This window comes from Otolemur garnettii, unplaced genomic scaffold (assembly GCF_000181295.1).
Source record: "Otolemur garnettii isolate 467f Iridium unplaced genomic scaffold, OtoGar3 scaffold00017, whole genome shotgun sequence".
Classification (NCBI taxonomy): Eukaryota; Metazoa; Chordata; class Mammalia; order Primates; family Galagidae; genus Otolemur; species Otolemur garnettii.
The window spans coordinates 14,706,449-14,731,389 of record NW_003852412.1 but is presented as its reverse complement, the minus strand read 5'-3'; the positions used below and the strand labels follow the sequence as shown (position 1 = coordinate 14,731,389).

At 38.1% G+C, this 24,941-nt stretch overlaps 1 protein-coding gene and 1 pseudogene across 1 annotated transcript in view; one reads left to right on the top strand and one right to left on the bottom strand.

Annotated features, from left to right (window-relative positions):
- Nucleotides 1-24,941, bottom strand: part of MSH3 (mutS homolog 3) — a 202,185-nt gene that overhangs the window by 158,447 nt on the left and 18,797 nt on the right. The window contains exons 4-8 of the mRNA XM_023510913.1: nt 23,656-23,871; nt 20,349-20,465; nt 19,899-20,016; nt 18,104-18,249; nt 13,887-14,053 (exon numbers count right to left, since the gene is read on the bottom strand). Of these exons, the coding sequence (XP_023366681.1) occupies nt 13,887-14,053; nt 18,104-18,249; nt 19,899-20,016; nt 20,349-20,465; nt 23,656-23,871 (764 nt within the window). The remainder of the gene's footprint in view (nt 1-13,886; nt 14,054-18,103; nt 18,250-19,898; nt 20,017-20,348; nt 20,466-23,655; nt 23,872-24,941) is intronic.
- Nucleotides 21,912-22,102, top strand: LOC111723918 (annotated as a pseudogene).

The window sequence follows — 24,941 nt, the reverse complement described above, 5'->3', positions numbered from 1 at the left end:
GGGGCCTGGGAAGACAGAACTTATGAGCAATAACCACTCTAGTCCAGCCATCCAAACACCACAGGAAAACGTGCTCCCTCTCCCACCCACACTAGCAAAGGTCAAGGGGGGAACCTAGATTTCCCTTCTTGTCAGACTGAAATGAGGCACTCCAAACCCCAACTGGGGTTATGTCAAAGAAGACCAAATAGGGAGCCAAGACTTTCATCCCCACTGGCCAGTAATAAGGCCTTAACCCCATGGTATCAGTGGAGACACCAAACAGGAAGCCTGGACTCCCACTCCTACCTGGCAGTAAAGAAGCTCCCATTCTCCCCTCCAATAGGGGTTATATCAGAGAAGGCCTAGCAGAGACCATAGGAGAAGTTGGAACTCCCCTACCCACCCAGTAGTAACAGGAAGTACCCACCTCCTTCAAGGGTCAACAGAAGCCAGGTAGGGAACCTGACTTCTATCTGCACCTGGCAATCATGAGGCAGCACACCGCACCCCACTGCAGCAGTGTCAGAGAAAGCCAGCTAAAACAACAGGCTTAAATAAGATCCAGATTCTCATAGCACAATATGACAAAGCACAGCTTTCAACCAAAAATCAGTCATTATGCCAAGAAACAGGAAGATCTCCAACTGAATAAAAAGACAATTAGCAGACAATAACACCAAGATGATAGAGATGTTAGAATTATCTGACAAAGCTTTCAGAGCAGCCATGGTAAAAATGTTTTAACAGCAATTATGCACATACTTGAAACAAATGGAAAAGCTAAAGAAAGGAAAAATTCTCTGCAAAGAAATTTTAGAAGACATAAAGAAAAAATACACAAAAAAATTAGAAGTGAAAAATACAATTACTGAATAGAAAACTCAGTAGATGACTCAACAGCAGAATGGCGAGAACAGATGAAAGAATCAGTCAAATGGAAAACAGAACAATGGAAATTACCAAATCTGAACAATGGAGAGAATATAGACTGGAAAAAAAAAATGAATAGAGCCTCAGGGACATGTGGGACTATAACAAAAAAAATCCAAAGTTCTTGCCATCAGAGTCCTGAGGGGAGAGAAGAAAGAAGGCAGGTAAAACAAACAAGCACAAAATAAAACAAGAAATCAAATGGATGAAACTGGGGGAAGTAAATAGGCTGACTTCTCAACGGGGCACCCCGCCTCAATCCTGGAGTATCCAGGGGAATGTTTGCAGACTACCAATCCCGGGGGGTTCTTCAAATCCATGGAAGATGAAAAGAACCTGGAGGCACCAGGACAGACTGGACTAGGCCTCTGTGCTGGTTCGAAAGTCAACAGACGGTCTGAGTTAATGTTTTAAACTGGCATAAACCATTTGTTTTCAGCTAAATTTTCCCAGCCAGCTTTCAACCCAGGTCAGCATTCTCACGCAAACCCCCCTCCACACACACATACACACACATGAAATATTCACAAATTTGGCAAGAGACTAAAACCTATAGATTCAAGAAACAGAGTAAACCCCCAAAAGCCAAGATACCTATGCCAACACATATCGTAGTCATAATTTAACTTATAAAGACTAAAAAAAAAAATCTTAAAAGTAGCAAGAAAGAAACCATACCTCAGCTATAGGGGGTAAGCAATTTGAATGACAGCTGATTTTTTTTCTGAAACCATGAAAACTAGAAGAAAATGACATAAGATTTTTCAAGTGTTGAAAGAAATGTTATGCCAGAATTCCATACCTGACAAAAATATCTTTCAAGAATGAAAGGGAAATCAAAACATTCTCAAATGAAGGAAAACTAAGAATCTATTTGTCATAAGCAGGCCTCTTCTAAAATAACAGTTAAAGAAAGTATTCTAACAAAGTGAATAATAAAAAGAAGAAATCTGGCTCGATGCCCATAGCTCAGCAATAGGGCACCAGCCACATACACCAGGCTGGCGGGTTCGAACTTGGCCCGGGGCCAGCTAAACAACAATGACAAATGCAACAAAAAAATAGCCGGGCATTGTGGTGGGTGCTTATAGGCCCAGCTACTGTGGAGACTGTGCAAGAGAACTGCTTAAGCCCAAGAGTTTGAGGTGGCTTTGAGCTGTGACACCCTGGCATTCTACAAAGAGCAACATAGTAAGACTCTGTCTCAAAAAAAAAAAAAGGAAAAAATCTTAGAACATCAGGAAAGAAGAACAAACATGATAAATAAAAATATAGGTAAATACAAGAGGTCTTCCTTCTCCTCCTGAGTTTCCTAAATTATGGTTTGAAGTTGAAGTAAAAATTGTAACACTTTCTGATATGACTGTAACTGTAGGTTGAGAAAATATTTAAAACAATCATAAATAGGGGAAGGTAAAAAAGTATAAACAGGTGGGCACGGTGGCTTATGCCTATACTATCAGCACTTTGGGAGGCAGAGGCAGGAGGCTCACTTGAGGTCAGGAGTTCCAGACCAACCTGAGCAACATGATGAAACCCCACCTCTACAAAATTTTTTTAAAAATTAGTCAGGTATGGTGGTACACACCTATAATCCCAGCTCCTCAGGAGGCTGAGGTGGGAGGACGGCTTTAGTAAAGGAGTTCAAGGTTATAGTGAGCTATAATTATGCCACTGCAGTCCAGCCTGGATGATGGATTAAGACTATGTCTTCAAAAAAAATTGTACAATAGAGGTTAAGATTTCTAAAATACTTCACTCAAACTGGTAAAGTGATGACACAAGCAGACTATAATATAATAATTGAAGCAACTTGCAAAAAAGCTATAAATGAAATTGTTTCCTTTGTTTTGGGGGGTTTTTTTTGAGACAGAGTCTCAAGCTGTCACCCTCGGTAGAGTGCTATGATGTCATAGCTCACAGCAACCTCCAACTCTTGGGCTCAAGCAATTCTCTTGCCTCAGCCTCCCAAGTAGCTGGGACTACAGGGGCCCACCACAATGCCTGGCTATTTTTTTAATTTATTTTTGTTGTTGCAGTTATCATTGTTGTTTTAGCTGGCCCGGGCTGGGTTCAAACCCACGAGCCTCAGTGTATGTGGCTGATACCCTACCTACTGAGCTACAGGCACTGCCCAAAATTGTTTCCTTTGATTTGTGCTTTTTATACATGTCAAGTTTAGGAAATCTTTCCATATTCTCAAGTCATGAATACCCCCCCCCACACACACACACACAAAATTTTTTCAACTGAAAATTTCCTGTGATTGAAACAGGGTTTCATTTTAACTTTTGGGGGTTTTATCATTCTTTAATTTCAAAATATTAAGGTGGTACAAATGTCTTTGCGACACAGGTATCTTATATACGTATAATACTTAAGTCAGGGTTTTTAGCGTGCCCATCACCATAATAGTGGACATCATTTTCATTTTTAATACGGAAAGCTGTTTATTTCTACAGGATCGAGTGGTAAATAGTACGTCTTTCTCATCACTTAAGACATTTTCATCCTATGAACTTTCCTTGTATCCATGAATTTCTTTTCTCCACTTCCCTTCTGTTCCATTGTTACATTTGTTTCTCTTTATATACCAATTCCCTATTACCTTACAATTGCTTTATAAGTTTGGAGTTTGGGTAGGTTGAGACTCTACCTTTTTCAGTGTTGCCTTACTTATTCTTGGCCCTTAGATCTGGTTTTCTCAAAGCATAGTGTCAGTTTCCCGAAAAACCTCACACCTTTTGATTAGATTGCACCAAATTTACAGTTAAGAGGAATTGACACCTGCCACAATGCCTTTAACTTGAACCTTTTAATTCATAAACATGCTATATCTTTGCATTATTTAGTTAGTTCTTTTAAAATATCTTTCTGTAACGTTTTCAAATTTTCTCAAGATCTGATTTTCCTTTTGGTAAATAAAGCCCTAGATAATGTTAATATTGCTGTTACTTCAAGTGGTATATATTATTAAAAATTTCATTATCTATTTGTTGCTGCTGTGCTAAAACACTATTCGTTTTATAAATTGATTTTATATTTACAAGTAATATTCTCATTGCTTATAATAATTTGTCACTTTGTCTCAATGTCCTATATAGGCAGTATCTGGTCTATGAATCATGTCAGTTTTAGAATTTTTAATAGTCTTAAAATATTAATTCCTTTTCAGTTGTGCTATTTTAAAAAATATACTTCTGGGCAGTCTTTGGTTAACTTGAGATAATAAGTTATACATATGAAAAGAACATGTATTTAATAAGAATATACATATGAAATAATCTACAGATATATTTTGTCAACTATATTTAATTAATACATTAAATTAGGAATTAAATACATTAAATTAGGAATTAAAGAATATGTAGATAATAAGAATATACATATGAAATAATCTACAGATATATTTTGTCAACTATATTTAATTAATACATTAAATTAAGAGGCTATTCTCTTGGACAATTATAAACATGATATAGCACTAGAAAGAATATTAGAAGGAATATATAGAGTGATTATGCACATACAGATAAAACTAAAAAAAGCATTTCATGAAATCCTTTCCCTTACTATACATGGTACACACTGATAACTTCTATTTTTTTTCTGTTAGTTGCAACCTACCAAACTCATTCCAGGACTTTGAATTTGAAAAATACTGTCTTAGATCAACTGTATTACCAATTTTTTAAATGACTATATTGCTACAAGCTTCAGTTCCTACATTTCTGTTTATATTTAAGATCACATTAGCAATAAGTATCACTTTAATTGTTAAAGCTTAATGAGAAAAATAAAACAGGAGCAGTCTTAAAGTGTTGCGGCCGGGCTCAGTGGTTCACGCCTATAATACTAGCACTCTGGGAAGCCAACAGGGGTGGACTGCTTAAGCTCAGGAACTCAAGACTAGTCTAAGTAAGAGCAAGACCCTGTCTCTACTTAAAAAAAGAAAAACTAGCTAAGCGTTGTGGCAGGTGCCTGTAATTCCAGCTACTTGGGAGGCTGAGGCAAGAGGATTGATCAAGCCAAAAGGCTTGAGGTTGCTGTGAGCTATGACACCACAGTGCTCTACCCAGGGTGACAGAGTGAGACTCTGTTTCAAAGAAAAAAAAAAATTAAAGTATTGCATTGGTACCAAATGGAGAGCAAATCAGCTAAATCATACTGTGGTTCAAAGAAAGAAAAACTCTGAGAAAAAGTTGAGCCTTCACACAGCACCTTATAGCACAGGAAGCTGACCTGAAAAGAAGCTGATCCCAGTGCAGTGCAGAACACTGATAATGAGACGGGCTGTGCATGTGTGTGCGCAGGGTATACGAGAAATCTCTGCAACGTCCTCTCAACTTTGCTGTGACCCTAAAACTGCTCTAAAAAATAAAGCTCATTAAAAAGAAAAAGAGGAACCTCCTCCTGAATTGGGAGTACATCCCTCCACAGTGTTCATTTTCACCAAAAGAACATGACCCTTTATACCAAACAATCCTTCATTTGTATTTTATTAGCTTATACATTTGTTTTACTTAAATATCAAATTTTAAATTTTTCCTAGAAAAAAGGTATCACACTTAAGGCACTAAGTTTTAGGTTTATAAATATTTATATCGTATTAAAATACAAATAATTTACTGTATTTTGCCACATATAATATGTTTCCATGTATAATGCATGCCGACATTTTTGGCCCAAACTTTCAGGAATAAAAAAAAAAAATCTTTCATTTTAATTTTTTAATTAAAATTCTAAGTTTAAAGCTTGCAGTGTACAAGAAACATTTCAGGATTTTCCAATAATTTTTATAAAAATATCACTAGAGATCTAGCTCCTGCCTAAAGTGTACGAAGAGAAGTGTTATTCTTCATTCACCAAAAATGTTTTCACTGCCAAGTTCATCGTAAGTTCAACCAAAGCGATTACTGTATTCCAGGGTATTATTTTGCATACAGATATTGTTATTGCTTTCTAGAGTTACACTTTTAACACATAAACATAAATAAAAGAATTAAATATGTTTATATAGAAACGGGATTAGTACTACCCATGTATGATGCACATCTTTATTTTTCCCTCAAAAATTTGGGCAAAAAGTACATTATCACAGCAAAATACAGGTGAGTCAAATTGGGTGGGGAGGTTAGCAAGAATTTTTTTTTTCCTTTAAACATTTTTTTTCCACTTTTATAATAAACATATATTGCCTCTGTAATTTTAAACTCTAATTGAACAAATTTAAAGACGAAAATTCAAATACAAAATAGTAAATTGAAGGAGTTGATAAGCCAATAACTGAGAAACACTGAGATAAAGTATAAACCCCTCCCTCTAGTGGCCAGAATCCTTGATAAGACAGTCCCAGACTTCCTCTCTGGCCTTAAACATATAGTCATTCAGTGAATATTCACTGAACAGCTCCACATGCTTGATTCTGTTCCAGGCTACAAACACAACCAATAATCCCGTTAACTCAATGTTCCCAATCCCCTTATCCCATCCTGCAATCATACTTCCTTGAATGCCTTCACTCTCCCCAGACCCACCTTCCCACCCAATTTGGGGGCTTCGTTATTGACACCTGTATGCTGCCTGCTGTTTGCTATAGCATTCTACATTTACTTGGCTCTCAATACCTAAGAATCATATTGAAATAATTTCATATAAGTCTAATGACTTGAGCTTATTAAACTCTGGTGGAGTAAATTAGAACACGGGAATCATGAAATTGGTACCATTAAGAACTGGTCACTTAATAGCATTTCACACTTCCTCTTAACCAAATTAATGAATAAAAGTCTATTTTTTCTCTTCTCATCCTTCAAAAAATTGATATTTTTTAAACTAATGGCTCAATTAATGACATTAAGAAGAAGTTGGACTTTGTCCATAATACAGCTACCGAGTTTGTACAACAATTCCTCTCATAATTATCATACAGCTTCACAGTAACAATTTTACTTTGACACCAAAACTCTACTGAACATTTTCCACTGAAAACTTGAAAATCAACGTGCCATAACACAAAGTAGTGAGCAATCTCTACTACATAAAGTAATAAAAGAATACAAAATTAAAATACGACAATAATAATTTCAAATATGTCCCCCTAAATGGCATTCAGGTGGTATAAATCTCTAGCATAAAGAACCAGGACAGGTAATGGTTTTGGTTAAACCTCAGCTGATGTAAGGCCTTCTGTGGACAAAAAGACGTAATGTTTTTCTCTTTCTAATGCTGAAAGTAGATGTAGCAGGAGTTATTTTTACTCCCTAACATTAGGATTTCAATGTTTTCTTTAATGCTCAAGGTACATATTTATCTATGAGTAAAGGCTGATGTGCATAAACATTTATTTCAAAGGTCAAACTGCTAAAGTCACTGCAATAGTGCAGGACATTGTTCCACAGATCTTTTACAAATGATACCAATGCATTAATGTTAACTTTTTTGTTTGTTTTAGGTTAATTTGAGGGTACAAAGAATTAGGTTACAATCTTTGCATTTGTTAGGTACATTACATTCCGCACCCAACAAGTGTGCCTTACACCCTAACATTGTGCCCATTAAGTGGGAGCACACCCATCCTCCTCCCTCCTCCTATTTCCCCCTCCCTCATTCCCCCACCTTCCACCTTGAATTGAGTTTTTCTCCTATGTGGGTATGTATGAGATCACCTACTGGCTTCTCATTAATACTGAGTACATTGGATTCTTGCTTCTCCATTCTTGTGATGCTTTACTAAGAAGAACGTGTTTTGACCTCCATCCAGGTTAATACAAAAGATGTGAAGTCTCCACCTTTTTTAGTGGCTCAACAGTATTCTATGGTATACATATACCACAGCTTGTTAATCCATTGCTGGGCTGGTGCCATTTAGGCTATTTCCACGTATTGGCGATTATAAATTGAGCTATAATAAACAGTCTAGTGCAAATATGTTTATGATAAAATAATTCTTTTTCTTCTGGGTAAATGCCTAGTAAAGGGATTACAAGGTCCAATGGGATATCTAATTTGAGTTCTTTTGAGGATTCTCCATACTTCCTTCCAAAAAGGCAGTATCAGTTTGCAATCCCAGGTTAATGCTAACTTTTAACCAAGTATCTCTCCAAATGTCACACAGTTTCGGTAAATTATATCACAGTCAATATTATAAAAAATTAGCTCACACCACTGATTATTTCATGTGCAACATACAAATTATAACCCCACGTCCCTACTCTGTCCTGGTTCTCTGCTAGCTCCTTCACCCCTTGCTTTCTGTTCCTTTCTATTCTTCCTTCTATTCCCAACTACTGGAATGTTCGGGGGACTACTGGAAAGTCTTTGATCTGATTCTTTTCTCTGTATGTTTTTTATTCCTTAGGGAAATTGTTTATTTTTTTTTTTTTAACTCAACTGCCTCATCTAGGCAGCAAACTCACCTCTTCCCGTCAATCATGCCATTCCTTTGCCCAAAAATCTTACCGCCTTGTGTAAGAGTCCCTATCTCTCAGCTGGACTGCATGGTTCCAGATCCTTTTTTCCCTAATTCTCATCCTGCAAGTTTCCTCTAATCAGAAAAGTCTCCCCTATCTTTACACTTGTCTCGCATTTCCAGCCTGTGTGGCTCAGAGCTCATATCATTTCCATACACACACAACATACCCTCTGCTCCTCCCACTTTCCAATGTAAAGCTTTTCATCGTGCAAATTATCCCTTCCAAGCCCACCTCCTCCACAAAGCCTCCTGTGTGAAGGTGCCCAGGAAGTTCTCATTTCTCTGAACACAAGATTGAGTGATTATCTGCAGTGTTCACCTGTCTCACCTCAAAAATCAGTTTCTTAGAGAACTCGTAAATATTAATAATGTTTCTTTATTGTTTTCGATAAGTTTCCTCTCAACCAGTTCTATTACATAAACATATAACATTTCTGAGCTAAATCAGTCTTTACTGCAGTTAAATACAGTGCTCAAAAATGATTGTTTTCCATCTGTTCCTCTCTGTATGTTCTTACAAGGGATAACAAGATAGTAAGACTAGTTCCCTAAAATCCAGACTAAAATCTTATACACACTTCACATAAATAAAAATAAATAACCTAAGAAGAATTGATAGTTTATCATCATTCAGAAATAATTTTAGCTTAGTACTATCTTTGACTTATATTTGTTCTAAATTATAATATGACACAAATTGAGTCTGTAATTTGAGATATAAAAGTAGATGTGAAGATTTTCATAGAGTTTAAATTGTAATTCACAGAATATAAAATCCTTTGGAGACCTCTTGTGGATAAAGTTCAGAATACAAAAGAAAACAAACTGTTAGTTTTAGATAAATATTCTATAACTCCAAGCCATGCTTTGTCTCTTCTCACACAGATTTTACATTTGTCTTTAATTATTAATAAAATATCAACTAGTAGCTGACAAAAACTGCTGTTTTTACCTTCAAATTTACTGCAAGAAGAAAAAAGTAGGGTTCAAAGTCTGAAATACAAGAAACTGTCTATCAGCATTTAAAATACACAAAAGCAACGCAAACTTTTGTACTTGAACATTTAAAGCTGTATCTGAGAGTTGTACCTCAGGTTCACAAAGGCTAAATTTTATGGATTTTAAAATGGAACCACTAGCATTTAGGGAGAAAAGTAAGACCTCATCTCACAGACTAAAATAAATTTTTAAAAGTTAATTCAATATTGAATGCTAAAAATAAAATTAAGAAAGAAAAATAAATCAACTAAAAAATACAGATGACATCATAAAGTGCTTTGAGAATGGGGAGTGATGGCTATAGCATAAGAGTAACAGAACGCTGGGCAGCACCTGTGGCTCAGTGGGCAGGGCGCCGGCCACATACACCCAGGTTGGCAGGTTCGAACCCAGCCCAGGCCAGCTAAAACAACAATGACAACTGCAACAAAAAAATAGCCAGGCATTATAGCAGGCGCCTGTAGTCCCAGCTACTCGGGAATCTGAGGCAAGAGAATCCCGTGAGCCCAACAGGTGGAGGTTGCTGAGCTGTAATGCCACAGCATTCTACCCAGGCAACAGCTTGAGATGATGTCTCAAATAATAATAACAATAATAATAATGGAATGCTATTAGAAGCATGGAAGACTTCCTTAGCCCAAATAGTCTACTAAAAACACAGAAAAATAGTGAATTAAAATAAAAAAATCAGACAGGTACAGTAGCTCATATCTGTGATCTTAATACTCAGAAAGGCCAAGGTGGAAGGATCACTTGAGCTCAGGGGTTCAAGATCAGCCTAAGCAAAGTGAGACCCCATCTCTATTAAAAATAGAAAAACTAGCCAGGCATTGTGGCAGGCACCTGTAGTCCCAGCTACTCAGGAGGCTGAGGCAGGAGGATCACCTGAACCCAGGAGTTTGAGGTTGCTATGAGCTAGGTTGATGCTATAGCACTCCAATCTGGAGCAACAGAGACACTGTCTCAAAAAATAAAATAAAATAAAATACTCTTTTTTAAAGAGAGTCAAAAATAAAAACATCAAAAGAAGAACTCTAGCTTGGCATCCATAGGACAGTGGTTAGGGCGCCAGCTGGTTCGAACCCAGCCGGGGCTGGCTAAACAACAATGACAACTTCAACAAAAAAAAAGCAGCCAGGCATTGTGGTAGGTGCCTGTAGTCCCAGCAACTTGGAAGGCTGAGGCAAGAGAATCACTTAAGCCCAAGAGTTTGTGGTTGCTGTGAGCTGTGACTCCACAGCACTCTACTGAGGGTGACATAGTGAGACTCTGTCTCAAAAGAAAAAAGAACTCCCCAAGAGCTAAAAACAACGTAAGAAACACAGCTGTAGGTGGGAAATTATAAAGGGCCGTGCACAGAGAGTGCAATAAGAAGGTCCAACATACTTCAGAGAGAAGCTCCAAAAGAGAACAGCGAGAGGCAATACTGAAAGTGCTAATGGCTGACAGAACTGGAATAAGAAAAATAACTTCCACGTACAGAGAGCTTTGTGTGCCGGCACTGTTTCAGTACTTTACCCATTTTAACTTACTGAATCCTCACAAGAATCCTCTGACATAAGCACGCTTCCTACCGCTACTTAAAGGAAAGGGCACTGAAGGACAACACAGCAGAATAACCTGCTCCACGTCACCAAGGAGAGGGCCAGTTTTCCAACCCAAGCCCTAAGTCACAGGAGTTCACACTATTTAATTCTTTGACTTTTAAATCTCCTCTACTATAATTCTGTCTACAGATATAAATTAGTGACAGACATTTCACAAAAATGCATATTTAACTTTTGACTTTCCTTAGTCCAGTACACAAGTAAAATAAAAATGAACAAAGGATACAAAAACAATTTACAGTGGATGAAAAATCGCCTATGTGGTAGTAAGGATAGGAAAAATGATATGCTCACAATGCTAACCAGAGAAACACAAATTAAAACAAGACAAAAGCCGTCATTCAATTTAGTAAGACCGACATATGATACCCAAACTATTAATATAGCTGGTCTGGCAAATTTAGGTCTTTGAATTTCATGTGAAGATGAATATTTAGGACTATGAGCAGGCAATGCTTCTTGCCACAGTTTTGGCAATGTCTGCCATTGTAGAATGTTTTGGTATCTTATTGAATTTTGCCTTGATTATTTTATAAAAATAAGCAGAAAACAGAAAAATAAATGTGTTGATAGAATTGATTGACTTTGCTCTCAGTTAATCCAACTTAATTGAATACCCACTCAGTTATGAAGGAAAATTAACGAAATCAAAGACATGAAATTTTGAGCATATAGTTTTAAAAGTCTACTTCTAACTTTTTCTTGAGATTTTATTAATTTTTTAAGCTAGGAGCAGCACCCCTTCTATGTTTACTGTTTGAATTTTAATTATTCAAGTTTGAACACGTGGTCAGAAAAGGATTAAGATCGAAATAAAGGGACAGAAGGCAGAAGTTTTCATCTCTGCAACTGGCAGATTATTTAAACGATCACTCCCAACGCAAGCAGGGGTTCAGAGAACCCTTCTATACTATACTAGTGGAAGTTATAAATTGATATTTTGTATTCTACCAAGCAGTCAAGAGCTTTATAAATGTATATGTCCTCTGACCCAGTAATTTTACATTCAGGAAATTATCTTAAGGAAATAATCAGAAATATACACAAATATTTCTATGTACTGATATTCACCATAGCAATATTTGTTTGTTTGTTTGTTTTTTAGAGACAGAGTCTCACTTTGTCACCCTCGGTAGAGTGCCATCGCATCACAGCTCACAACAACCTCCAGCTCTTGGACTTAGGTGATCCTCTTGCCTCAGCCTCCCGAGTAGCTGGGACTATAGGCGCCCACCACAATGCCCAGCTATTTTTTTGCTGCAGTTTGGCCAGGCCAGGTTCAAACCTGCCACCTTCAGTATATAGGACCAGTGCCCTACTCACACTCACTGAGCCACAGGCACTGTCCAGTAATATTTGTAATACTGGGGGAAAAAGAATATAATAGAACAAAAGGGGAAGGTGAATAGGTAAGTTATAATCCATTTATATGACTAAATGTTGTGTAGTCATTTTGTTTTCAAGAGTAACCTACTTAAATATTAGCAGATGAAATCATGTTCACTAGAATTTGTTTCGAAATAAATAAACCAGGGAGGAACAGAAAGAGGGCAGTATGGAAAAATGAAATTGGTTATGAGTTGAGAAATGATGAAGCTAGGAGACAGATGAGGACGGATTCATCGGAGTTCACTACACTATTCCATATAATTTTGTATGTCTGAATTTTCTGTAATAAAGTGAAAAAATACATAGGGAATTTTTAAATAAAAAAACAGAATACAAGGCCAGGCTCAGTGGCTCACATCTGGGAGGCCAACACAGGTGGATAGCTTGACCTCAGGAGTTCAAGACTACACAGAGCAAGAGCAAGCAAGACCCCATCTCTAAAAATAGTCAAGCACTGTGGTGGGCACCTATAGTCCCAGGAGGGACTCAGGAGGCTGAGGCAGGAGGATTGCTTGAGCCCAGGAGTTCGATGTTGCTATGACTCCACGGCACTCTACTCAGGGCAACAAAGTGAGACTCTGTCTCAAAAAACAAAACAACAGGGAGTGTCTATGGCTCAGTGAGTAGGGCACAGGCCCCATATACTGAGAGTGGTGGGTTCAAACCTGGCCCCGGCCAAATTACAACAAAAAAATAGCCAGGCATTATGGAGGGCACCTGTAGTCCCAGCTACTTGGGAAGCTAAGGCAAGAAAATCACCTAGGCCCAGGAGTTGGAGGTTGCTGTGAGCTGTGATGCCACATCACTCTATCGAGGGCGATAAAGTGAGACTCTGTCTCTTAAAAAACAACAACAACAACAATAAAAAAAAAAAAAAAAAAAAAACAGGCATGGTGTCCATAATGCAGAGGTTATGATACTGGCCACATGCAATGTTTACCATTCATTATTTCTAGGTTTGACTTATTTTTAACTTTCTTTTTGTAACTCCCAATTTCCTCTAAATGAACACATACTAGTTTTAAAAAGAAAAAGCAAACTATCAAAGATTCTTTGCAAGAAATGAAATGAAAATGAACAAACACTCAACACTAAGGACAAAGAAACATACAGAACTTCATAAATCAGTTTCATTTTCTAATTTGTCAACTAAATAAATGAAAATCCTATGGGCTTCCCTACCTAGTCTGAAGTCTAAATTCTTCAGTATTATACAGTCCTCCTTACCTGAGCCCCCCAGCATGCCTTCCCACCAGACCCTTCCACATGGCTGTACAGACTCTCCCAAAGGAGGACGTTCATGCCCAGCACTCTAGCCTGGGCAACAGAGGGAGACTCTGTCTCAATCAATCAATAAAATTTTAGAAAACAAAAAATCCCACTACTACAGTGGAAATATGATTTTTATGAGTAAAAGCCATTTTTACCAACTTTAGTAAGTATCAGTTTGGGAATTAAATCTAAGCATCAGAATTAGTATTGTTTTCTAGTGATGCACCACTCACCTAACGGCCGTGGCTCTGTGGATAAGCGTCTCTGTCTGCTCCGACAAAGCTGATGGAAGCAGCAGCTCCACTGGCTGCAGGCAAGATATCCGAGTTTCTAGCTCGGAACGGGAAGCTGAGTCCTGGAAACTATCGAACACAACCTCCCCTGTGGCTGGTTGTACTCCCTGAAAACAGATACAAATACAACATCACAGAAAATATACATTTTTTCCAGTTATAGCTATACACAGATATAAACCTGGAAAAAGTAAAGATGATATTCTCACTAGCACATAATCCATGTCTTTTTTTTTTTTTTTTTTTTTGCAGTTTTGGCTGGGGCCGGACTCAAACCCGTCACCCCCGGTATATGGGGCCAGCGCCCTACTCCTTGAGCCACAGGTGCTGCCCATGTAATCTATTTCTAATGAGTTTGCAAACCTATGTGCTTTTCAAGACTCTTAAACAAACATAATGAATCAGATTTTCAGATATCTAAACTATGCTAAATGGGATTTTCAAGAGACACCCTTAGTATAAATCCTAGATCTGATATACCTAAAGAGTGACTACAGCAAGTAAGCAAACCCTACTGGGCCTCAGTTTCTTCCTCCGTAAATGGGAATAAATCAGCCTACTTCACTCAAAGTTACTGTAAGGACCAAATCATAAAACAAATATGTGAATTCTCTGTGCACTACAAAGTACTGTACAAATAGTAGTTATCATCGCTACAAGTAATAAGTGATATGGTCCTAGTAAACTGACCACTGGAATAGTAGTAAATTACTACTTCATTATGTAAAAGGAAAGTACATAGAAAGTATAAATTTTGCCAAAAAGAATTGCAATTAAATAGATTTTGCCTAATATATTTAGTAACAAACTTTGAACAAAAGTGAAAGTTATCCAGTGAAATAACCATGCCAACTTAAAGCCCCCACCAAAGCCCCAAGCCAATAATAGCAAAGACACACTGGAAAAGATAATAATTGGGAAGAAGTGATGTAAAGTTACTTAGCTGAGGTTCCAGGGGATAGGGTACTAGAACCAAGGTTCAAACTCAGGTCATGTGACTCCCCAGTCCACAGCTTCTGAAGCTGATGAAATGCCTGGTACTAGTTACAGACTGCACTAACTAAAAGAAGGACAAATTACTAATCCCTGTGTCCACACTCCACTGATGGAAAGTCAACAGACACGGCCACTGCTGAAAACAGTCAGGCATTGTCGAGGAAAGTAGAAAATATCCATAGCCTGTAACTCAGCAATTCCATCCTCGAAACTAGGACATGTGTGCAATAGACGATATGGACAAACGTATTTAGAGCAGCATCCTCTGTAAAGCCAAAAACTAGAAAAAGATCCACAGTGGAAGGAATAAACTACGAGTGATGAAGTAAAAGAGGACACAGCAATGAGAGACTTAGAGAAACACGAGTAAAGAAACTTCCTACACAAAACAGTAAACAAAAGGAATAAGACCCAAAAGCACATGTATAATATGTTTACATTTGATATAAAGTTTAAGGTGGTAAGTTGGAATGAGAAGCCTGGAAATCATTATCTTGGAAGTCTGGATTTCAGGAACCCCTGAAGGGAAGAGACACACAGAGCCCGTATGGGTTATAGGTAGTAGCGTATCTCCTACCTGGGTGAGCATCTCACGTTACCCTGTCGATTTCTGGCTTATACATTTTGTTATCTGAATATTTTATAATTGTCTAAAGTCCCTCATTTGTAGTTCAAAGAACTGACTTAATTCCGGCCCAGAGGGCTCCTCTAATGCCCAGATGGTTGGACTATCAGTACATTGGGACACATGCATAAATGTACATCCCAATATACAAACCAGGCATTTATAACAGCCATGTACAGATTGACTCAAGAGGAAGTGACACAAAAAATCAGGAACAGTGGAAAATTCTTCAAGAGGTGGTAAAATGATGTTCAAGTAACAAATGTATCCACCAGACAAATTCCCTTTTGCTTTATTTAAACAGAGACGTGGTCTATGCTGTGTAATCCCTGCAACATCTATTACTTTGTGTGATACATGACATCAAAAAAACTAAAGTCAGTCTGGATAAAACTGCATTGTCCAGACTGGAGACATAGGGCCTGAGGACAGAAGTGCTACAATAGCAAAGCCTTTGAATTCAGACAACCAGTACCCAAAAGATGACTCTTGGGTGTGGCTGAATGAGATCTCATCTTCCTCTACTCTCACCATGCTCAATGACAAACCCTGGCAGAACAGGGTTGAAGTAGAGGAAAATGAGCTCTCTTTCAGCCAGCCACACTGTGTTTAAGGAGCCAGAGCTAATTCTAAGTGTCTTTGTTCAATAAAAATTTGGATGCAGAAGCCCGGAGCTCAGGAGAGGTGTAGCCTAGATCCAGAGCTCAGGATGTCATCAACACAAAATAGCTGTCAATGTTAAGGACAGACCCTAAAACAATTTTGAGGGTAACATTTTTCATCTTTTCTAGTCCTGGTTCACCCACCTGGTTAATTCTGGTGGTAGACCAGAGGCATTTCTAAGCACACTAACTGGGATTACACACTATAAGCTCTGTTCTTTAAACTGAGTTTCAGATAAATATAAAATGGTCTAATACATATGTTGAAGCGTAAAAGCAAATATCTACCGCAGTAGATAAAAGTGCTTCTCAAGGATGAAAAAATCATACAGAGCCATCTAACACCAGCAATGCTAACTGCCTGAGAGAAGGGCTTATTGATTAAGCAAATATCAAGTTAGCACAGAGTTACACAGTCAGAAAAAACATATTAAAAGACACACTAGAGACATTCAGGTTCTAAGAATTTTTGCTAATATTGTCACTGACCACAGAAATTAGGAAAAACAAGGAGAATTAGTTATTACTGGAACAGAGTTCTGTTCCTGCTTAACTTACAACAGTATAGTGTGTCTATAATCATTTCGAATGGCCCTAAAAAGTCTAAGATTTGAGCATACTGTTCTCCCTGGGTTTTTATTGAACATGATGAGAACAGAGGAAGATGAGATCTCATTCAGCCACACCCTGGAGTCATCTTTTGGGTACCAGTAGTCTGAATTCAAAGGCTTGGCTATAGTAGCACTTCTGTTGCAGGTAAGTCTGTAACTAAGTACATTTACTAATAAATTGCCAGAATATCAATAAAACTACAATTCATAAATTATATCTACCTGGACAATTGATTGTAAATATTCCCATGGCTTTTGTCTTTTGAGACAGACTCTTACTTTGTCACCCTCAGTAGAGTGCCATGTCATCATAGCTCACAGTAAACTCAAAGTCTTGGGCACAAGTGATCCTCCTGCCTTAGCTTCCCAAGCAGCTAGGACCTCAGGCATCCCCCACAACACATGACTAATTTTTCTATTTTAGTAGAGACAAGGTCTCACTCTGGCTCAAGTTGGTCTCAAACTCCTAAGCTCAAGCAATCTGCCTGCCTTGGGCTCCCAGAGTGCAAAGGATTACAGGCTTGAGCTACATCGTCCAGCCTAGGTAGCATTTTGTATCAGCCAACTACCATTTCCCTTTAACTAATCCCTCCTCCAAATCTAGAAATAATAATCCCATAATCATTCATGTTTAATTTCAACCCCAGAGGAAATTTGTAAAACACTGTGCTACCCATGCAAGTGTTAGCTTAAGGTTTGTTTTTGGTTTTTTTGGTTTTTTTTTTTTGAGACAGAGTCTCACTATGTTGCCCACAGTAGAGTGCCATGGCACCACAGCTCACATCAACCTCAAACTCTTGGGCTTAAGTGATTCTCTTGCCTCAGCCTCCCAAGTAGCTGGGACTACAGGCACCTACCACAACACCCGGCTATTTTTTGGTTGTAGTTGTCATTGTTGTTTGGCAGATCCAGGCTAGGTTCGAACCTGCCAGCTCCAGTGTTTGTGGCTGGCATCCTAGCCATGGAGCTACAGGCCGAGCCTAGCTTAGGGTTTTATTCTACTATCTGCATGTTGCCCACATGCATGCCCATCACTGTGTCTATCTTCAACCCTAACTCCTACAGTACATGGACCAAAACTATCCGCTCACTCTCCATTGCACAGAGCACTAAGCAGCCATATGAGAAAGCTGTAACTAGTAATTTAACACATATCATGAGGAAAAGGCTTTTCTAGCACAATTACTTTATAAGCCATACATTACTCACCTTTAGAGATACCACAAACATCAGTCATTCATTCTTCACCTGCAAAATACTTACCACAATGCCAATGAAAATGTTCCCCTTTTTTTTGTCCTTAACATTTTCTTTATTTTCACAGATACACAGAAGATAGCCGGTAGAAGTATCAGTCACTATCTCATCAACATTTACAGCATCATCTAGCTTGATTAGAGGATTCACATGTAATAAGAATTAAAGAAAAATATATGCTAAATTCCCATTAATGTTAACTATTTTCTCCTTTAAAATAATGGTTCATTTTACCCAATACTTTCGCTCTTTATAAAAATCTTCTTCTTCTTTATTCATTCTTCTGATTTATTCTGATCATAGTTGCATGCCTGACAGTCCCCCTAAGCTATAAAGACCATGAAGATAGGTAACTATCACCTTCTCACTTTCACTGGTCTAGCACAATATATCAGATCCCATTAAAGCCCAAATATGCAGCATTAATCCATTCCTTCACTTGGACCATGCTGGGACTTCAATAATCTCATGATATTTAATTCCACAAGTCAAAGAATAAACACACTAAAATGCTGTAAATGACAGCATTTCTTTATTTAAAGTGCCTATGCTCCCAGAAATAGCAAAAGAATTTTTTAAAGAGAAAAGAAAATAGAAGCATAAATACATCCATACAGGTACGTGTTTACACATCTGTATATGTGTGTATAAAGTGAGTCAATTAATTAAATTCTCAATGATCAAAGCTGACTTTTGACAACGTCAGTACGTGTACATCCAATCTGGGTATTACACGATAAGAGCTATAATAGCAGCAAAGGAAAAGCCAAGAGGGGTCTTATTTTAGGATAGGCTTCAAATAAGAGACTCAAGCTCAGGCAAAAGAAAAAATAAAATTACCAGGTTCTTTTAGCCTGATCTGCTTAGAATAACACAAGGCTAATAATGGTTTAGAGTCCATTCTGAGTGACAACCGTTCCCTCTTTATGGTATTAATGGAAAAAACAGCCCTTAGAATTTGGGAAGAAGTTAAGAACATCTGTAAATAAGCAAATCTGTAACAAGCCATAACAGAAATAATAACTTTCACACACCATCATTTAAGATCATCTTATCTCTGTATTTTTTTACTATAAGAGACCTGATCCCACCCTATCATAAACATTTTAAAATGTAGTCTTATCTCATTTTAGATACAATTATTTTGCTTTTAAAATTGACAAAATTTTATAACTTTGCTTTTGAAATTATTTTGCTACAAGTAATACACTGACTTTATGAACAACTATAAATTTGGAGGCAACAATTATATATAACTAAAGATTCTGGCAAAGTGAGAACACTTTGTGTACAATCCATTTTCAAAACTCATAAAATTTTTATGAAATTAACAATTAATGAAGATGGCCTACTATTATAATTTATTAGCATTTAATTATATCTTAATTTTGACTTGGGTAGTTTTTTCACATTTTGAAATTAGCATATTATTTTGAGAAGACCCTGGGGAGCTTGTAGGCCCTAAGCACCTAACTACTGCCCACAAATGGTCCAAAGAAGATATAATTTCAAGTCAGTAGTAACCTGAAATCGTCTTTTATTACGATCACTTTTTCTTGCTCTTAAAGTATGACAAATTCTTCTTTCACTAGTATATTTGAAAAATGTTTGTGTCCAGCCATTATCAATCCTTCCCTCTTCGGCAGCACAGCTAATCCAGGGTTTGAGCAACCACACTGTAACCATACCACTTCATCTTATCCAAAAGGCATCTAAAGAACAATTAAAACAAAACCTGCCATCTTAAAACAAAACGCTTGTACCATTTAAGAGAAAAAAAATTCCTATTCAGAAAGGATATCTTCTCCAATGAGTGTGGATTTCGTATAAAGAGCAGTTAATTTCCGGGAAAAGAGTGAACTTTTATTGTCACCAATGGCCTTTAATGCTGCAGTTTCAGTTTGTTTCACAACTCCCACCTTCAACAAAAATGTTTAAACACATAAATAAATTAATCTACAACAAACATCCAGATGTAGGGTTTAAGCAATGAGCACGAAAGGAACTGACAAGTGTGGATAAATCACTAAGAAACACTCTACCACACAGTTAAACATTTTATCCTAAATAACGAATAATACGTTAAAAACTCAAGAAAATATGATACTGATAATTACAAAATACTTTCATTTCTCCAAAATGCCAAATTCTAAAACCAATTAAAGCCTACCTACTACCTTCCAAAACGTATTTTCACGCTCCGGAACAGAATCCCAATTTCTTTTTCCCGTAAGTTAATGGCAAAGCTGACCTTATATCCTTTTGCCACAAGGCGGCGGACGTGGACAAACAGCCTGTGGGTGGGTATACTTGCTGTCATAAAGTTGTGATCTAAATGGCAGTAAATATTGAGCTCCCGGGCTGCAATCTAAAAAGTAAAAGAGACAATACCAATAAATTTCTATTTTAAAATTCTCTATGTAGAATTTGTTTACTTTGTTAAAAATATATCAAGGTATTTACACTTAGGATTTATACACTTATCTAAACATGTGGCATACCACTAAGCAGTTTATAAGACATCCCTCCCATAGAAAGAAGCCAAAAATGGTTCTATATTTGGCAGTTCCAATGGCCTAACCTCAGAGCCAAGACGTGTATGTATAAACAATGCAGAAAAATATAGTGATCTTCTATATCCTTAGAACTACCAAAATATTAAAGAACTGAACTTTCAGCTCGGTGCCCATAGCACAGTTGTTACAGCGCCGTCCACATACACCAAGGCTGGTGGGTTCAAACCCAGCCCAGTCCTGCTTAACACAACAATGACAACTGCAACCAAAAAAAAAAAAAGCACACAATATCTGGGCATTGTGGCAGGCACCTGTAGTCCCAGCTACTTGGGAGTCTGAGGCAAGAGAATCACTTAAGCCCAAGAGTTTGAGGTTGCTGTGAGCTGTGATGCTACAGTACTCTACTGGGGGCGACACAGTGAGACTCCTTCTCAAAAAAAAAAAAAAAAACTGAACTTTCACTACACAAAGACTATTCAATGCAAACAGCATGAGACTATAATGGAAAAGTTTTGCTACACTGCATGTGCAAATAACCGACATTTAGAAAACACTACAAAGTATACATCACGGATGAAGCCACTATATTAGGAGAGAACCCCTCCCACCCCAGTCTGTTTAGATAATTAATGGTTTACAACTGAGGCTGGGCACAAGGGCTCACACTTGTATTCCTAACATTCTGGGAGGCCGATGTAGGAGGATCCTTTGAGCTCAAGAGTTCAAGGCCAGCCTAAGCAAGAGGAAGACCCCATCTCTACTAAAAATAGAAAAATTAGCTAGGTGCTATGGTGGGTGCCTGTAGCTCCAGCTATTCAGGAGGCTGAGGCAGGAGGATCACTTAAACCCTGAGTTTGAGGCTGCTACGAGCTAGGGTAAGGCCACAATACTCTAGCCTGAGCAACAGAGTCAAACTCTGTCTCAAAGAAAAAGATGAACGACTGATAGAAATATAGAGAACCAAATGCTGGGTGCAGTGGCTCATGTCTGTGATCCTAACATTCTGGGAGGCCCAGGCAGGTGAACTGTTTTAAGCTCATGAATTTGAGACCAGCCTGAGCAAGAGTGAGACCCTGTCTCTAAAATAAAAAATACAAAAAACAGGCATTGTGGCAAACACCTATAGTCCCAGCTACTTGGGAGGCTGAGACAAGAGGATCACTTGAGCCCAAGAGTTTGAGATTGCTGTGAGCTATGACATCATGGCACTCTACTCAGGGTGACACACTGAGATTCTATCTCAAAAAAAAAAAAAAAGAGAGAGAGAGAGAATTTGTGGCTTTGATGAGATTGGAATCATGGCAGGTCCAGAAACTGATGCCCAATTCTAGTTCACTGATATTAAAAAATATTTCAACTCTCATACTCTCACAGGTAGAATGAATTGTGTACTGGTCACATATGGAAGCATTGCTTCAAATTAAGATCTAAAAAAATTCCAGCTGTGAAAGCAACAGGAATGGATTCTAAACTGAACTTCATCTGTTAAGTTCTCATGCCTGGAGAAGCTGATGTCATCCCATGATGTGATACTCAATTTGTACAATAAATTATGAACCTGGAAAAAAAAAAAAGAAGTATAGAATTGATCAGCACCATCCAATTCCCTGTTTTCTTCCAGAAAGCACCAGGGCTTGACACTGCCCTCCACAGAACTCTCCATGGAACTCACATTCCCCTACCAGCAGTGCCATGTCCAACCTGAGGCTGCAGGCCACAGGCAGATTTTGTGAGGAAATTTTTTGCTTATCTGTGGTGTCAGATATTGAGAAAAGTATTCACAGATCTTTTCAGCTTTCGTTAGTGTTTGTGTATTTAATGTGTGGCCCAAGCAACTCTTAGTCTTCCAATCTGCAGCAGAGGAAAAAAAAAAGGTCAGACACTCCTGTTGGTTTCCTTCCCCTTCACCTATGGGATGCTGACTATGTATTTATTCCTGTCCTCAGAAAACAGGTAATTTCCTAATACAGAGCACAGCATAATGCGACCAACTCAGAAAACACCACTTTCCTGCTCTAAGAAGATTCAGCAAACTGGAAGAAAAAGAGTTGGGTAAGTCTTCACTTCCCACCCAGAAAGCAACATCATGATACTGCATCACTCTCTGATGTCATACAATTCCCCTAGACCTAAAACGAGGGAACCATCACCACCATTTATGACTTCTAACAAAGATGTCATCACCAATGCTTTCCTTAAGTTTGCCCATTAATTGTTCCAATTCACTTTTAAATACCTACACTAAATACAATCCTAACTTACACTAAGATAGCAAGATGACTGAGTGATATACAAAGAGACCAGTAAAACTTCAAGCACAGGTAGCTGGCAGAGTGAGTGTGTTCTTCCATTACGACTAGCTATATGGCTTGGCACCTGTGGCTCAAGTGGCTAAGGTGCCAGCCACATACACTTAAGGTGGCGGGTTCGAATCCAGCCTGGGCCCACCAAACAACAGTCATGGCTGCAACCAAAAAATAGCTGGGGGTTATGGCAGGCACCTGTGGTCTCAGCTACTTGGGAGGCTGAGGCAGGAGACTCGCTTGAGCCCAGGAGTTGGAGGTTGCTGTGAGCTGTGATGCCACGGCATTCTACCCAGGGGACAGCTTGAGGCTCTGTCTCAAAAAAAAAAAAAAGACTAGCTATGAAAATTCACAAATTTTAAGGGTAAGCAGAGGAACTGCCATACATCTCAGAATTTTTTTCTTGTTTGAGTCTTCATTAGAAAACACACTTATGTGATTATGGTTCATTCACTAATCGATTCATCCAATAAACTTCTGATAGATAAATAGTACTGGCCAACCCCCATGGAAAATAAGCAGTAACATTCCAGTAGAGACCCCGCACTTCTCCCCCACTAAGTCTGGCTCTTGCCAAGTTTCTTGTGCTTATTTTTAGCTTTTGCTTTATATGACAGCATTTTTAAAGGGTGGTCTGTCTGAGCTTCTACATCAGGTTAGGAGATGAAATAAAAATCATGAAAAATATCTAAGGCTGATTAAGAAAAACATGAAATAGTGTTTGAAAGAAACAACCTACCTCTGCATCTTCCCCAAAGAATCTATATTTATATCCACATTCCACACACAAAATCGCATCTTTATGCTGCTGCTTCAATTCTATGTATTGTAATTCTAATGGCGTGTAGATGCTTTTAGACCGTTTATTAGGCGGTTTAGAATCAGAAGTTCTCTGTAAACTTTCATGACTGCCATGTGAGGATCCAAATTGACTGACATCAAACGGTGTCTTGTCCTGGCAACCAAAAGATTTATATAGTTTAGAAAGTATGAACCATAATAAGTTGTTCCTGGAAATAGAAAATGCAAATTTGGCAAAATGATAACATTTGGTGAATGTACGCAAAAAGTTTGTAGAACCACACTATATCATCCAGGCAAGTTAGCCACAGGTTAGAAATTTTTTCAAAGTGAAAGGTTAAAAAAATTATGAGCCAGCCAAACTGTCATGTAACTAAGCAAATTTTGAAAGTATAACATTTTAATGTTTTATGTACTTTTTCAAAATCTGATTTCGTTAAATCTACTTTCAACATTTCTTTTCTTTGTATCATTTATTCTCAGGAATGTAATGCACAAAGGGCAGTGGGCACGAATCTGGTCTCTCAGGAGGAGGCCGCTACAGAGCAGAGTTGCTTGGTAAGCACGCCAACAGAGAAAGCTGTATTTAGTGTATTATATTTCCAAGCGCACTCTAAAAGACAGTATATTCTAATATCTTAATTCTAAGAAAGAACTACACTTATTTTGGAAATATGAGAAAGAGGTTTTGGAAAATATAAGGCACACGTCTACATTTTCAGTATCAGTATTCCTACTCCCCATGCCTTCCTATGATGAGACTCTTAATTAACTCCAATTCACAGCTTCAAGTAAAATTCCTTGCTCATTAGGCTCAATTCTGAAAAGGGTAAAATGAGACAAATTTATAGGATAAATCCAAGTTCAATTTGTCACTCTGTCACTGCTAACAACTAAAATTTACCCAGCTACCTCTAGAATCAAAAATATGACCTAAAAGACTAGTGAGGTTTAGGAAGAGAGGAGAAAAAAGTCAACTGGCCCAGGAAGGGAAGCCTTAGTCTTAAATAAAACTCAAAAACATGGCTCGGCACCTGTGGCTCAAGTGGCTAAGGCGCCAGCCACATACACCTAAGGTGGCAGGTTCGAATCCCCAGCCCGGGCCGCCAAACAACGATGGCTCCAACTAAAAAATGGCCGGGCGTTGTGGCAGGTACCTGTGGTCCCAGCTACTTGGGAGGCTGAGGCAGGAGACTCGCTTGAGCCCAGGAGTTGGAGGTTGCT